We start from the raw sequence: 16,862 nt of genomic DNA, 5'->3' as shown, positions 1-16,862 counted from the left end.
GTTACATGTAACATCGGACCTCTTGTTTGACATCCACATCACAATTCTTGCATGCATTGAACTTGTGAGTTTTTGGAGCTTCAATTTCTTTGCAGGATGTCAGAATAGCTGCTGTTTAGGTGTGACCGGCGTCCCACACTCACAGATCTTTTGCTTGAGGATACTCCAAAGGTTCTCAATAAGGCTGAGTTTAGGGAAGGCTGGAGGCCACCCCATGAGCTTAATCCTTTATGCCTATAGCACCCACTGATTCTGAGGTAGTCTTTGCAGCATGATATTGCGCATTGTCAACGCGAAGGTGATTTTGCTCTGGATGGCACGGTTCTTCTTTTTGTAGCATGGAAGAAAGTGGTTAGTGAGATACTCTTTATACTTTGCCGAGGTTATTCTCAGACCTTCCGGGACCTTGAAGCAGTCTACCAGTTCTCTCCTCATAAGTCCAGCCCAAAACATGACTTCACCACCTCCTTGCTGACATCGCAGCTTTACTGGGACATGGTGGCCATCTGCCAACCATCTACTTCTCCATTCATCTGGACCATCCCGGATGCATGGCATTCATCAGTAAAGAATACTGTTTTAAAATTAATGTTTATGTATGTCTGAAAAAAACCCTGAACATGTGCTGTGTCATAGCATTACATTGGTACGGGTTTAATCCCATGATCGCACTCAGACCGCTTGTTTGCACCTGCCCTTAATCCGACAAATTTGTTTGGCAGAAACCTTCCTTATTAAGCTTTTATAAGCACAAAGCTGTCTGTGCTCTGTATCAACCAGAAATCTCTACACAGTACAATGATCAGGGTTACGTTTTCATAAACTATCTAATGTTTTCATACCCTGTCCAAGGCATTGCACTACTTGACGCTTTTCGGCAGCAAAGAGATCCTTTTTCTTTCCCATTTTGCTTGAAACCTACGTACTTCTTATTAGAATGCAGTCAAATGGCCATATAAATCAGACCGATTTACCAAATGTAACAGCTTCATGTATTTCTATGCAGATGTGACACTCAGGTTGGGAGAGCCACTGGCCAGTCAATGCACTGCGTTCCGATCTCGGCCCGATTTATACGGCAATCTGACTGCGTCCATAATATGGAATGTCCTTCTTAAGTAGTTTTCCTTTAATTGGGCAAACTAATCATCAGAAGTGTTTGAGATTCATTTCAGTATTCCTAAGAACTCTGAGACACAATACCATCCATGAGTTTATTAGAAAAACTAAAAGATTAATCTTTTTGACACTTAAATACAATTTGCATAATAATTTGGAACACAGTGTACAGGAGCAGGCAAGGGAATGAAACATTAAAAAACGTCAAGAAATTTTACCTATTGACTTCAGTACAGAAGCAAAAATCTGCAATTAAATTGTAGTTTTTGCAGATATTGCTGCCGATTGTTTGTAAATGTGCAGCAAATTCCTCCTGAAGAATAACAACCATCACTCCACTTATAACGGTGGCAAAGGTACCACCGCCAGGCAGAGTTCAATTACGGTACAAGAGGCAAGAGTTCAGAAATAGGTGAACCGCTTTATTAACGGACAGGAAATATAGGAGTAAGTCAACAATGAAGTATAGTATGGCAAGGGTATAATTACCAAACACTGTAGGTTCTAACTGGGCCGCGCCAACACTGTGTCGCCCAGCTATTACAAGTATCAATACAACGGAAAACTTTACAAGAAGAATTTGCTTATGACCACACTACACTAACAACCTAACTGGCCTCTGCCAATCGGACTGCGCAGCTACCGTGCCCTGACAACTGAGGCCTACGCGAAACACTATTGGGTGTGCACACCGGACTCAGTAATGGACTCAGAGTACTGTTGAAGGGAAACAAGTCCACACCCGGTAGCTCGATACCACGATACTCAGATGGCCCGTTGGTGTGCACTTTACTTCCCTGGCAGGTGGAAACTTCTCCTCTTCCACAGACCCGGAGTTCATTGACTTTTTCCGACTGGCGTCTTTTCTCGTCTTCGGGGAGCTTCCCAGTCGGGTACTGGCTCAATGGCCTTGTTCCGGCTCACAGCCTCTCTCGCATCCCCGATTCTCTCTAAACCGCCGCTCTCTGATACTTTTCAAGCGGCATCTCCTCTCTCTCACTCTCTCAGATAATCCAACATCTCCTTTTCCCACCCTAATCTTTTCTGTGTCTCTTTCTGTGCCGCCCCCACACCAGCAGCCGCCGCTGCTCGGATCCGGATCTACGGTACGGCTCTAGGGGTTTTCCTGACCCGGTGGTCGCGCGGACACTACGAATAAAATGGGGACGTTTTTGTACGGGGTTGGTTGTAGGTTGTCTGTGATGCCACCCACGGTGTGTGGTGAGGTATGGCACCACCACTGCAGTTATGGGAGACCCGGAGAGATGTGATGGAAGCTGGATGTTAACTCCTGCGTGGGTAGGGATGCATGCCCTGGGGCCCAGTGTCTTTATGCTGAGGATTGGGAGTGCAGGGGCCGGCGATGTTACTCACGGTGGAATAAAGCACACGAGTCCTGTGGTAAACCAAGGTGAAGGTGGCTGGCTGCCGCAGATGGGTGTATCTGATCCCACACCCGGGTTTGGTAGTCAAAGTCTCTCTCCTCTGCACTGTTTTGTAGATGGGACTGCCCGGTGTAAAATGCAGGAGTCCGCTCCCGGTCCTTTGGTTGGGAGCCGTGCCCATCTAACGCTGACTCTTGGCATCTTCTGGCCCTGGCGGTTGCCCTATCCCTTTCGGTGGGTGGTTGTATACTTTTCGGGACTTAGGTTGGGACAGGACCTATAATCCTGCCCTTTATTGGTAAATTAACTAGGCCGTTGGTGCCGACCCTGGCTTCAGGGTCCAAGTACCCCCTTCTGTGCACACGGTTTCCGGTCGGTTCATCATGATTAAGGGTGATTGTTTCACCTGAAACGCGTAGTGCTGTGCTGGTCATGTCATCTGTTGTCTGCATGTTAAAATAAAGACCATGGCTTTCCTCGCCTGAAGAGCTGGATGTTCCTTCTTTCTTCTATTATTAATAATAAGTTCCTTACCCGGCAGTCTTTTTCAAGGGCCCCACGTCCAGGGGAGGTCACCGGTCTCCATGGTGATTGGGCCTTGGCCTACTCCACCGCAGGCCCTTCCTCCAATCTGCCTCTCCGAAGACTGCTGCGGGGTGAGAAGGGTGGTCTGGGACTATTTACAAGACTCAATAGTTTTTGGGTTGGCCTGCCAGTTCACGGCCATGGTCCTTTTTAAAACTTTCTCAAACGGGAACTTTAAACGGTTAACAGTCCCAACGAGGACTCACACTGAGGTAGCTGGGATCCTGCTACCACTGCTGCATGGGGCCGTATGGCTCATTCGGCACCCTGGATCAGCTGCAACGCATCCCGGAACTTTGGACTTCTATCGGGAATGGAGGTTCCGTAGCAGGTGAGGTCGTTGCTTCGGGGGACGGTGCCAGCCGGCACTCCCCAGCCACATAGGGGACCAGCGCTGACTCCGGGCAGGTCAACGAGGTCGGGAGGGTCTGCGTACCTTTCTCCCGACCCGGCGCTGTGCGAGCGACTCGGCTCTCCCGGGCCCCCACCACGGCCACCATCCTCCGGACCTCCACTTTTCATTCCAGGTCCTGCTGCAGCGACTGCGAACGCACCCGGACACAGAATCTCGCTAGCTCCCGCTCCAACCAGGCAGCAGTTCCCAGTGGTAAGCGATCTGATTCGGGTTCTTCTGCGGGAATCACCACTCCGCCTTGGGGCACCGCCGCTCAAGCAGCAGGCGCTACTCTGCCATCCGGCTTAGGCGCGGACATCTTCCCGCTTCTCCCCCTCGGTCTTTTGCAAGCACTTCCATGTGCAGCAGATCAGTTTCGCTTTCGGCCTCAGGGTGTTGTTTCCTTCCGGCCGCGCTCAGTCAAAGTCTCTCTCCTCTGCACTGTTTTTAAGATGGGACTGCCTGTAAAATGCAGGAGTCCGCTCCCGGTCCTTTGGTTGGGAGCCGTGCCCATCTGACGCTGACCCTTGGGATCTACAGGCCCTGGCGGTTGCCCTATCCCTCTCGGTGGGTGGTTGTCTACTTTTCGGGACTTAGGGACAGGACCTATAATCCTGCCCTCAATTGGTTAATTAGCTAGGCCGTTAGTGCCGGTCCTGGCTTCAGGGTCCAAGTACCCCCTTCTGTGCACACGGTTTCCGGTCGGTTCTCCGGTGTCTGTACCGGCGGGCTACAACCCTGCCCCGGTCCACTCTAGATCCCCGAAGCCGTCTTCCCGTCTCCTGCAGACTTTAGCTACCATCTGCCACCTAGACAAGGCGTCAGGGCAAACTGACTGTTTTCCCGCCCCGGGCTGTCTAGACCCCTAGGTGGGCATTTCCTAATTGCCTGGTCCCGCCCTCTGGTGTGTCTGTCCTTCCCTGAGGGGGGTGACTAGGGTTTCAGGTTGGCTGCTGTAACCCTTTGTGGGACTGGTGTTCTGTGGGGGCCTAAGTGCACATCTACCTGGTTTTCCACATTTCTCCTTTTCACGCATTTTTTGGCCAAGATTCAACCAACTACACAGTTCAGAGAGGAGCATCGACTCTGCCAGCTAGTCCACAAAATACTGACCACGGGGGAACACCGTCTCCCCTGTCTAGGAGCTGTCTGTACCCACCTTTATACAATTTGTGCATATGGAATAAACCACATGGAAATTTTCATTGAAGAGTGCCTTCCTTTCTGCGCTGGATTTTTTTTTTCACTTATCTGTTTGTAGGTGCGACACTCTTACACCCTCCCCTTAACTTCTACCACTTCTGTACCAAGTCATTTCTGGATTCATCTGTTAGCTGGTGTCTAGTGGTGACATGTGAGTCCTGCAGCCAATCTGAGGTTTCAGTAGTTACTGTCAACATATCATCGTTGGGAGTCAAAAAAACAGAGACCAGAAGGGATGCATTGCATTGCAGTGGCAGAAGATTGGTACAGGACGTGTGTCAACAATATGGCCACCAACAGGAACATTCTTACAAGTAAAATTTAACTAGCTATAACATATTAAAAAAATGGATGAAGGTTCTACTTGCCATCTACTTTCTGATTTATGAAGTTGACTAATTTGAGAAGAGGTAGACATGAAGGGATAAAACCTTTAAGAGAAAGAAGTGACAATATGCGTCTCACCTGAATGACCCCAGAGGAGTGACTTTGGCTACACATGGTGCCCACAAACGCCAGTCCAACTGTGCTGCCATCTAAATCAGTACTCCTGTGAAAAGAAAAATTACTGGTGACCTTTTGGTTTTACAGATCTCGAAATCCGTTGCTTACTCATAAAATACACAGAAATAATTTTGAGTTAAAAAAGTTTTATGGTGGAGATGTGAAAATAGCAGCTAACGAGAATGTAAATCGTGACGTAGAAGATGAAGAGTCTTACGTTATGAACATGGCATTGTCATGAGCTTGTCTTGGCAGAAGGACGGTCTTTCTCCAGTTGGAAAAGAGATCAAGGTCTTTAGAGGCCGAAGTGGACACGGCAAACTGGTCTGTGGTCTCCCAAATTTCCAAGCAAATCAGTGCCAAATAGACAGTTAAGGGTTTGTAGACCTTGAAGAAGACATGTTTTATCTTAGTTATGTCCAATACTCAAGCTAAATCCAACTAGGTACAATAGGGGTCTACAATACACTTTTCCACTGAGTTCCACAGAAATGCTCTGTGAAACGAACCCTTTGCGTCTCCCTGTGTCTAAATCATTCTGAAATTGTGTAAACAAATGGTCAGATTAAATTAGGTCACAACTTTTCTATATACTTACCAGATTGACATAATTAATCATCTCAAAAACCCTCTGTTTAATGGTTTCTATGCTGCGGTTATACTTTATAAACTAAAATGAAAGGAAAAACTAGATTAATGTGATATTTTCAAGAACATTGCTATATGTACTGTATTTTGCCTTCACATGCGTAATATTACAGACTCCAGGACTGAAATCCCAAGATCCTCGAGGCACACGTTCTAGAGGAACATTTCAGCATAAAGGGTTGTCCCAACCATCTGTTACAGGAGAGGTGATGGTGTGAACCTTCCTGTCGGTCCACTGATCCTGAGAACGGGAGTCTTAAAGGGGTTCTCCAGGCAAAATAAATCTATTCCCAAGAAAGGGGATATATATACAAACTAACACACTCAATTCTACACACCTAGCAGGACGCTCAAGGGTCCAGCAAAGGCTGCTCCATGATCTGAGACTTCATTCCACCGGATCACTAATTTTCTGCAGTGGCAAGTTGAATTTGGGAAGCGTGTCATCATAATACATCCAGTCACCAGACAGAGGTTGCTGTCATCTGCTTACAAGTGGAATAGTGACTTCACAGTTTTTGTGTCTGCGCACACCTCTAAGTGGCCTCTCTTGGATCCAGTAGGGCACCGGTAAGTGATTATGGCTGAATTTATCTATTAAATATCCCGCTCCTTGTTAATGTTTTTGATTTGCCTGGACAACCTCTTTGAGTGTCCTGATGGAATAGAACGATGGCTGCTCCAACTTTTGGCTATAGGACTTTGGAGATAGCCAAATACAGTACTTGGCTGTCTCTCACAGTCTTTATGATGATTATATCCATTCGGTTGTGTCCAACCCTTAGGGGTGCTTCACACACAGCGAGCTCACTGCCGAGATCGCTGCTGAGTCACGCTTTTTGTGACGCAGCAGTGACCTCATTAGCGATCTCGCTGTGTGTGACAATGAGCAGCGATCTGGCCCCTGCTGCGAGATCGCTGCTCGTTACACACAGCCCTGGTTCGTTTTCTTCAAAGGCGCTCTCCCACTGTGACACACAGATCGCTGTGTGTGACAGCGAGAGAGCGACAAATGAAGCGAGCAGGAAGCAGGAGCCGGCGTCTGACAGCTGAGGTAAGCTTGTAACCAAGATAAACATCGGGTAACCAAGGTGGTTACCCGATATTTACCTTAGTTACCAGCCTCCGCAGCTCTCACGCTGCCTGTGCTGCCGGCTCCGGCTCTCTGCACATGTAGCTGCTGTACAAATCGGGTTAATTAACCCGATGTGTACAGCAGCTAGGAGAGCAAGGAGCCAGCGCTAATCAGTGTGCACGGCTCCCTGCTCTCTGCACATGTAGCTGCATTACACATCGGGTTAATTAACCCGATGTGTACTGTAGCTAGGAGAGCAAGGAGCCAGCGCTCAGTGTGCGCGGCTCCTGCTCCCTGCACACAAGCTAAGCGGTGTGCGCTGGTAACTAATGTAAACATCGGGTAACCATACCCGATGTTTACCTTAGTTACCAGTCTCCGCAGCTTCCAGACGGCGGCTCCGTGCAAGCGCAGCGTCGCTTGCACTTCGCTGCTGGCTGGGGGCTGTTCACTGGTCGCTGGTGAGATATGCCTGTTTGACAGCTCACCAGCGACCATGTAGCGATGCAGCAGCGATCCTGACCAGGTCAGATCGCTGGTCGGATCGCTGCTGCATTGCTAAGTGTGAAGGTACCCTTAGCTACTCTATAGGCCAGTCAAATACAGTACTTAACTACGGTATCTCCCATAGTCTTCATGATGATTATATCCATTCAGTCATGTGCAACCCTTGGTTACTCTGCAGGCTAGTCGAATACAATACTTGGCAATCTCCCACAGTCTTTATGATGATTATATTCTTTCAGTTATGTCCAACCTTTGGCTGCTCTGTAAGCCATTCTAATATACTGTAGTACTTGGCTATTTCCCATAGTCTTTATGATGATTATATCCATTCAGTCATGTCCAACCCTTGGCTACTCTGTAAGCTAGTCGAATACAGTGCTTGGCTATCTTCCACAGTCTTTACGATGATTATATCCATTCAGTAATCTCCAACCCTTGGCTTCTCTGTAGGCCAGTCCTCACCATGCGTCCCTGTTCTCCATGGCTTCTTTCAATTGCTTCTTGTTCATTACCTTGTCAATCTTGATGGTATCCAGTCAACATACCTTTGGTCTACCCTGTTTCGTTTTACTGCTGACCATTCCAAGTAGCATCTCCCTTTCTTGTAAATTTGCTCTCATCACAAAATAGGTCTGTTTCTCTCTTTTGATCCTGTCTTCTAAGAAAAACATTGGGTCTATTTTTATTAAGAACACATTTGTTGGTGATCCTAGCTGTTAATGGGATTCACAGCAGCCTCAGAGGCATTGATCGTTCTTCTGTGTGCTTTTGTGACTGTCCACCTCTCACAACTATATGTCACAAGTAGGGAACACAATGGCAGTGATCAGTCTTTGCTTGACAGTGACTGAGATGTTCTTGAACTTCCATATTTTGTCCATGCATGCCTCAGAGCTAATCAAGGCTTGGTCTTGGCTATCAAACCACCACTGTGATCAACAAGGAACCCTAGAGAATTAAAGTTATTGACCACTTTTATATGGTTGTTCTTCATTTAGTCTCCTACAGACAATGAATGGAGCGGAGGTACACAAGTTCAGCCATTATTCCATTCCAACGAGATTATAAGATTCCCCATTCTCGGGACCGGTGGGACCTCACGTGATCAGCAACCTGTTACCTACCTTGTGGACAGCTGATAACGTCCTGTCATGGGAATAGCCCTTTATTGTAACCCCCAGCCAATACAGTACATACTACTGCTTACTATGCTTACCATGGTTTTATCTGTCACCACACATAGCTGGACATATTTCTGAGCTTTTAGAAAGTTCTGTTTCTGGAAAAAAATACAACAGAAAGCGAAGTATAAAAGACACATGTGATCCAAGCAGAAATATACAAGGGGATTGTTAGTATTTATAGCATGAGCTTGATTTTGGTATAATTAATTTCTAATTTCTTTTATTACTAATAGTTATAATATTCAAGAAAATCACAAAGAATTAAATCCTACATTTGGCCACATGGGGGCGATCACTGCATATATATGTATCAAGATCCTATTCTGGGAGGTTCCTTCTAACTTTGCAATTTAAAAACTAAATAAGTTCCTTGAGGATTAAACAGCAAAACTAAAAGTATGTAATAATTAAGAAATAGGATCTTGCCATTAAGGCCTTGTGCCCACAGGGCGTTTTTACAGCGTTTTTTCTAGCGTTTTTCATTGCTTTTTTTAATCAATAAAAGCAAGGAAAAAGCATCCCAGCAAAGTCTATGAGAATCAGGACTTGCTGTGCCCACGTTGCTTCTTTTTCAGTTGCTTTTTTTCTTGCTGAAAAAAGAAGCAACATGTCAATTGTTTTAGCGTTTTTTCCTGCTTTTTTCCCCAATTGACTTCAATGGAGTCAGGGAAAAAAGCAAGAAAAAACGCATGTGTAATGCCCACGTTGCTTTATATTTTATGCGTTTGGGCGTTTTTAGGGAGAAAAGAAAGCTATGGCTATGTAGATTCCTTCATAGAAGAAAGCCACATAGCCAGAGTCCGCAGCTGTTATCTTATCTCCCATTGTTTAGCGCGACACCTCTGCAGGGACCCCCGCTGACGTCACAAGGTAAAGAGTTCATCACAGCGGGGGATCTCCAGGAGATCCCCCAGTAATCACCTGCATGAATTGTATTCACCCCCTGACATCCCCGAACTTATACAGCGAGGTGTCGCGGTAAACAATGCATGGACCGCCGCTGATGTCACAATGTAAAGAGTTCATCCCAGCGGGGATCTCCAAGAATGTGGGCGGCATTGCTCGGTAATCCCCCTGCATGAATTGTATTCACATTGTGACATCCGGAACTTCTCTGCAGTGACGTGTGGCATTAAACAATGCAGGGACCCCCGCTGACGTCACAAGGTGAATAGTTAATCCCAGCGGGGGATCTCCAGGAAAGCCCCCGGTAATTCTCCAGCATGAATTGTATTCGCCTCCTGACATCCCCGGACTTCCCTGCAAAGAGATGTCGCGGTAAAACACCGCAAGAATACTGAATGCCTGGTGCACAGCCTATGCCACATAAATGCAGGCAACCCCCGCTGACGTCAAGGTGAACCCCGAAAAACCCCGGTGATCCTCCTGCATGAACTGTGTTCACCTTGTGCCATGCACCAGACATTCAGTATTCTTGCAGTGTTTTACCGACACCACTCTACAGGGAGGTCCGGGGATGTCACAAGTTGAATACAGTTCATGTAGGAGATCCGCCGCTGGAATGAACTCTGCACCTTACTCACCTCTCTGCAGTCTCCTGGGTCACGTCCGATGGGCTCCAGGACCTCCCGGTAAGCAGCTGATTGTTTACGTCCAGCGGTGAACAGCTTGCCAGCTTTTTAACAAGCAGATGATGAATCAGCTGATCTTCCCTGGACGTAAACGATCGGATGATGCTATCAGGTGATAGCATCAGCTGCTTGCCAGCGGGTCCTGGAGCCCATGGGACTTTTAGACAATCAGCTGATGTGTAATCTGTTTCAGGTCCTTGAACCTGTGTCAGGTTCAAAGACCTGAATCCAATATCATCTGATCAGAAGGCAAACCGATCAGATGATGTGTCATCATCTGATCAGTTTGCCTTTCAATCAGATGATATTGGATTCAGATTGGACATCAAGGGACCCTCGACCCAGGACTACAGCGGAGGGGGGTTCTTTAGTTCAATAAAGATGGAGTCATTAATTGTGTTGTGTTTTATTTCTAATAAAAAATATTTTTCTCTGTGTTGTGTTTTTTTATCTTTACTAGAAATTCATGGTGGCTATGTCTAATATTGGCGTGACACCATGAATTTCAGGCTTAGGGCCAGCTGATAATACAAAGCTGGCCCTAACCCCATTATTACCCAGTGAGCCACCCGATACCAGGGCCGCTGGAAGAGTTGGATACAGCACCAGAAGATGGCGCTTCCTATGAATGCGCCATTTTCTGGGGCAGCTGCTGACTGCAATTCACAGTGGGGGGGCCCAGAAAGCTTGGGCCACCCTGTACTGCGGATTCCAGTCCCCAGCTGCCTAGTTGTACCTGGCTGGACACATAAATTGGGCGAAGCCCATGTCGTTTTTTTTTTAAATTATTTTATGAAATTCATGAAATAATTAAAAAAAGGGCTTCCCTATATTTTTGGTTCCCAGCTGGGTACAAATAGGCAGCTGGGGGTTGGAGGCCACCCATACCTGCCTGCTGTACCTGGCTGGCATACAAAAATATGGCGAAGCCCATGTCGATTTTTTTTTTAATTCATTAAAAAAAAAACAAAAAAACAAACACATAACCCAAAAGGGTTAGGAGTAAAAAAAAATGCTTAGGCTCTCGCTGTATTTTCTATTGCTAGGGTAACTTAAACAGCTACTGGCTGCTAACCCCTCCTGCTTGGTGTTACCTTCACTGGCAATGAAAAATCCAGTTAAGCCCTTTTTTCTTGAGTTTTTTTGCCAAAAAATTAAAAAAAAAATTCCATGGGCTTAGCCCAATTTTTGTGTCCAGCCAGGTACAACCAGACAGCTGGGGACTGGAAACCGCAACGCTGAGTGGCCCAAGCTTTCTGGGCCACCCGCTGTGTATTGCAGTCCGCAGCTGCCCCAGAAAATGGTGCTTTCATAGAAGCGCCATCTTTTGGCGCTGTATCCAACTCTTCCAGTGGACATGGTGCCAGGTGGCACGCTGGGTAATAAGGGGTTAATACCAGCTTTGTTTTACCAGCTGGTATTAAGCCCGAGATTCTTAATGTGAAGCCAAGTTTGACCCGGATATTAAGAATCTCCAATAAAGGGTTAAAAAAAGACACCACACAAAAAATACTTTATTAAAAATAAATACACAGACACACTTAGGGACTCCATTTTTTTACTCCCTCTCACCCCTCCTCAATCCTGGTCTTCTGTCACCGATCTAGCTCTGCTATATCAGAAAGCACGGGGGAGGAAGAACGCTTCAAATCCCCGTGCTGTCTAATCACTCAATGAGTTAGCAGAGACTGCAGGTTGGTAAGCGGTGACATCACCGCTACCACTGTTGCCATAGTAACCTAATGAGCAGGTTGCTATAGCAACGGTGATCTCCGAGCACCTGATTCCCGGCACCGCTATTCACCTGCATGAGCCGGTAAATAGCGGTGCTGGTAAACGATCTAATAGATCATCATTTTCCTGTCACTTTTATTCCAAAATGGAGATTGAAAAAAATGGGCTGAACAAGGAAATGACATCAGAACACCTTTTTTTCATATCCAACTTTAATGAGCTGAAACAAGCATTCAATAGTAACAAAAAAAGCATGAAAAGAAGCAGGAAAAAAAGCAGGAAAGAAAGCATGAAAGCATGAAAAAAAGCATGAAAAAAAGCATGAAAAGAAGCATGAAAAGAAGCATGAAAAAAAGCAAGAAAAAAAGCATGAAAAGAAGCAAGAAAATAAGCATGAAAGCATGAAAAGAAGCATGAAAAAAAGCATGAAAGCATGAAAAGAAGCACAGAAAAAAGCAGCTTTTTTTGTGCTGAAAAAAAAGCACCGTGGGCACATAGCCTTACTGAAAAGATTTTATGATAAAATAACTTGACAATGTAAGTGTCACACTTAACAGACAGTCTTGTGGTGTCCGACTGTAGAAGGTCGCAGCGTTTGGCTACACAAGCTGCTCCCTAACTTTCCCTTTTTCCATGCTTGGGGTTTATCCTTTTCTCTTGAGGACCCTGCAGATTTGCTCACCTTTCAGTTGGTAATCATCAGCACTTCCCTTTGTGTCTTTAAATACTCTAATTTCCCCTTACTCTTTGCTGGTATATACTGCCTCCCTATCAAGCGCTCTTAGCGAAACGCGTCGGGGCTTCCCCCCTCTCTACTGGACTCTCATTCCAGCATCTGCACTTGCACTTTACTATGGGTAAGTAATTGTCCCACGTTATTCCACAGGGTATGGATTTTTCCTTACTATATGCTTTTTAGGGCTTCTAACATTGTGACCCCCTGTGTTATTAACTATGTAGTCTATGGGATTACCCTATATATTATGCTGCAGAGGTCCTGGACTGGAATATCTCTGATTCTTCTGCATCTCCAATCACTGTTGTATTTTACTTTTTGTACATCCCATAATAACAGTGCCCCTATATGTATTCTTGAATTAATAAAATCATAAATATTCTAGAGGTGGTCCTTGTACGTTTTTTTCATAATGAATGGCCATATAAAACTCATTTTTCTTATTTTTCTATGTATTCCTATATTGAGTGGCCGACCACATGATATTATTGTTAAATATCCATCTGTTGCCCTCCTTTATTGTCCATTAATTCCCATACAAATAGACCAATATTGGCCAAAACTGCTGATACCGATGGATTCATCCTGCACAATCCACCACTCTCCCCCAAACAGATGATGTCGGGGGGAGATAAGGATTTGACATGTCTGATTTCAGACCGCCAATTATTTTGTTCTCTAAGAGATAAGCAACCACCAGAGACATCGGCCAGCTGCTCTCTCAGAGAATACAGGAGCGATCGGCAGAATCCATGGGAGAGTCGGGCAAGATAGTTGATGTTTCGGCCAACAGATATATAAAGTGTATGGACATCCTGCCAAGCCAGGATCCCACTGTCTTACCTCAGCATTGCCGGATCGCGAAGATTTGAAGGTTCTTCCTTCTGTCCAGGTGGTATTAGTTACCCCGCAGGTTAGTGGAGTCTCATCTTTGCTCTCAAATATGGCGTGATCTCCTTCATCTGTCTGATTCAGAGGCTCAATCAAGAATCTGCGGTTTCGGGTGTGGATGAGACCACTGCCAAAAGGAATAAAGAAACACTTGTGGAAACATGTCCCTAACTACAATTACTGAGCTTCTCCAGGGGTGAGAACCTCCATAAATATTGTAGCCAAATGTTTATAAACTGAATGAGACCATATACATAAGATGACTACTCCAATAGGCCGAGCCCTGGTGGGTTCTCCCCACCATGTTGAACTAGTTGCACCAGAAGTAAAGTTCCCGTCCGGCTTAGTAGGCTTTGTATTCTCTGAAATGCTGAAGTATTTAGAATAAAACATATGTGATTGAAATGAGGGAGCGATCCCAGGCTTCAATTAGCTGCACTGGCCGTGCCCACTACGCTGCTCCGCCTACTCACTAAGTCGGCCATCATGCAGATTCACTCCGAACACTTCAAGGAAAGTGTGCCCATCGAAAACAGAGGCAGGCAACGGTGGCAAGAGACGGATACAACAACCAATGATAAGTAGGCCGGATCCGCAATATAGGAAACGCTGGTCCACACCCACCAAGGTGGGCATCATGCCCAACAACTAAGCCGATCATGCCCATTAACTTCCGCTCCCCAATAATGCAAGTATGCCAATGAGTGAATCCATTTACCCAGGGAAATCGTGCGGTCGTTACTATAAATAAATGCTGCACAGTTATGTCCTTCATTACCTTTCCTCCTGGCTTTTCTTATCCTGACAGTTAAGGTATGAGATGGCCAAATTAAAAAAACTAAACATAATATATTCTGTTTGGAGATGATTACTCTATATGTATCTACACACTGTCTGTGATCTCAATCGCAACCTATCCAGAGTTTTGCTATTTTGCTATATCGTAGTGAATCCATATTGTGGGAAATTGGAGTCCATAACGAAGCTCACAGAAAGCCGCACTCCGTTAGGCCTCATTCATTTTTTTGCTCCTTTTTGTTCTTTTTTATCCTGATTTTCCTCCATTTTTTTGTCAGTGTATCCCTTTTTACCATTCGCATGGCATTCGTTTTCTTTGTATGCAAAAAAAATAAAGTTTTTTTCTCCTACCCTTAAAAAATATACAGCACGTTTTTGTTTTTTCTCTTAGACCCATAGACTTGAGTGGTTGATTTTTATACACAAATTGGATCAAAATTGGACGTCTCCATTTTTTTTTTTAGCATGCGAATAGACAACACTGGATACGTGTGGAAAAATATGGCTACAACGCATACGTGAAACATGGACGTCCTTGATAACAAAACAACAGCTTCTGCACAGGGGACAGAGGAGCGTCTGAGTTTATTACCGCAGACATTTATCAAAAATATCAATATTGTTGGCATGAGGCTGCCAGTACGGGAAGGGCTAACACCCATTTCTTGGCGCTACTGGCAGCCTGGCACCACAAGTTACACAATAATGTGGTATGGCGGTATAGAACATGAGAGTGTCACCGTACATAGTGGTCAGCTGTGAAAACATGATCTGAGAACAGAAAACAAGCGCCTAGGACACAGATATTAGCTGTAATTACACATAATTATCCAGGATTACCACACCAGACAGTGCAGCTAATTGAAGCCTGGGTGGCTCAGGCCTTCATCACTCACATATGGGTTTATCCCACCTTACCGGAGTCCCTTGCACGTACAAAGGCTCAGCGTGGAGCCATGGTCTTCCTTCACGTGACCCTGGTAGCAGCAGTGGTCCTGGAAGAGATTGATGAAGGGATCAAATTATGTGGCATGGGCCAAGGAAGAGATTCAGGGGTGCAGCTATCGAGGGTACAGGTAGCGTCGACGAAGGAGCCACCTCTATAACTGGCCCTTGGTGGATGTTTTGGAACGTCATATTCCACCTCAGAAGAATCTTCTCAGAAATTCATGAAGGTGTGAGTTATATAATGTAAAAAAATAGAAGAATGGGGCAAAAAAAACAAAAAACTAACAAAAGGGGTAAGTAGTATGTTGTAAGTATGGCACACATCCCTAAGGATCAGGGAGTATGCGAGGAGATCTAGGCCAGGGGGCGACATGAGCTAAGTGTCAATGTCTGTCACCCTGGTTCATCCCAGGGTTCTTCTGCCAAATACCTGATCCTGTGGTTTGGTCGTTATCGGATTTCCATCATTGTCATAACGAGTTATTGTGAAATCATCCGCTAATAGATCCCTGCAGAAAACAAAGGAAGGAGTCATTAGAAGAATCAGTGCACGTGAGAAAAAGAGTGATGACTGTATAATGAAAAATTTAGTGACTTAATACAAGAAGAACTTCAAAAACTTAGTAAAAAACACACAAAAATCTTCATAAGTTGCTTTTTTAAGTAATTTTTCATTTGTATTGTATTCATTGATGGTTTTTGGCCAAATTCCATAAATAAAAAATGGCACGCATGCTTCATGAACTGTGTGCAATGAAAAAATGCTCTTCATTTTATTGCCAAATGTTAAATGTTGTGCTAAAATGTTGTAAAATTTGCACAATCAAACAAAACGTTTGCAACTTTTTTAAAAAGTTGTAATTCATGGATCATAGGAAAATGTCTGGAAATGTCAAACTCTTCCCACAATGACGACTAGAATAGAAAACAGCTGAATACACACAAATCAAAAGAAGGAGAAGTAGCAAATAAAAGAAACAGGGAAAAATACCAAAAAGCAGAAAAAAAGGCTCAAATGCAATAATGAATTCCGCCCTATTAATTTTTTTTTTTCAACGTTTTTTGAAGTGGATTTTTCAGCAAGAAAAATCCACATAAGGCTATGCACTCACGCTGAGTGTTTGGTACAGGAATATTCTACACCCAAAATGCACCTTCTGGCAGAAAAAAGGCACCAAAAAATGAGGTGTGTTTTTGCTTCGTTTTGGTGCACTTTAATTTTGTTTTTCGTTGCGTTTTTTTGACATACGTTTGTCATAAAACGTTTGGTGAGTTTTTGATGTTGCGGAGTTTCTACATTAGTTCTGCAGCTATTAGGTAAATTATGTTGCTTGCGGGGTTTTTTAATTGCGTTTTTGGGCGTGTTTTTATTGTATTTTTGGCTTTCCAGTTTTTGTCTCTTTGATGTTTAATGCTTTAAACAAAGCTGCTTTATTTTTGATATTTCCTGGTATTTGGCTTCAACAAAACCTTATTGATCTACTTAGGTGTAGATTATTTGTGTTTTTGTGCGTTTCCGCTTTGGACGCCTTTGGAAAAAAATTCAAGACAGAAAAACC

The 16,862-nt window shown here is 44.8% G+C and overlaps 1 protein-coding gene across 1 annotated transcript in view; it reads right to left on the bottom strand.

The window, feature by feature from the left end:
* The window catches only part of LOC142304255 (zinc metalloproteinase-disintegrin-like VAP1), a 78,315-nt gene that overhangs the window by 27,268 nt on the left and 34,185 nt on the right, over positions 1-16,862 (bottom strand). Inside the window, exons 4-10 of the mRNA XM_075346469.1 lie at positions 15,734-15,812; positions 15,274-15,350; positions 13,510-13,684; positions 8,637-8,699; positions 5,789-5,860; positions 5,408-5,577; positions 5,152-5,236 (exon numbers count right to left, since the gene is read on the bottom strand). Of these exons, the coding sequence (XP_075202584.1) occupies positions 5,152-5,236; positions 5,408-5,577; positions 5,789-5,860; positions 8,637-8,699; positions 13,510-13,684; positions 15,274-15,350; positions 15,734-15,812 (721 nt within the window). The remainder of the gene's footprint in view (positions 1-5,151; positions 5,237-5,407; positions 5,578-5,788; positions 5,861-8,636; positions 8,700-13,509; positions 13,685-15,273; positions 15,351-15,733; positions 15,813-16,862) is intronic.

The sequence above is a fragment of the Anomaloglossus baeobatrachus genome, chromosome 4, assembly GCF_048569485.1.
Source record: "Anomaloglossus baeobatrachus isolate aAnoBae1 chromosome 4, aAnoBae1.hap1, whole genome shotgun sequence".
In the NCBI taxonomy this organism is placed as follows: domain Eukaryota; kingdom Metazoa; phylum Chordata; class Amphibia; order Anura; family Aromobatidae; genus Anomaloglossus; species Anomaloglossus baeobatrachus.
Note: the sequence above shows the minus strand (reverse complement) of the source record. Positions and strands in the feature narration are given on the sequence as shown.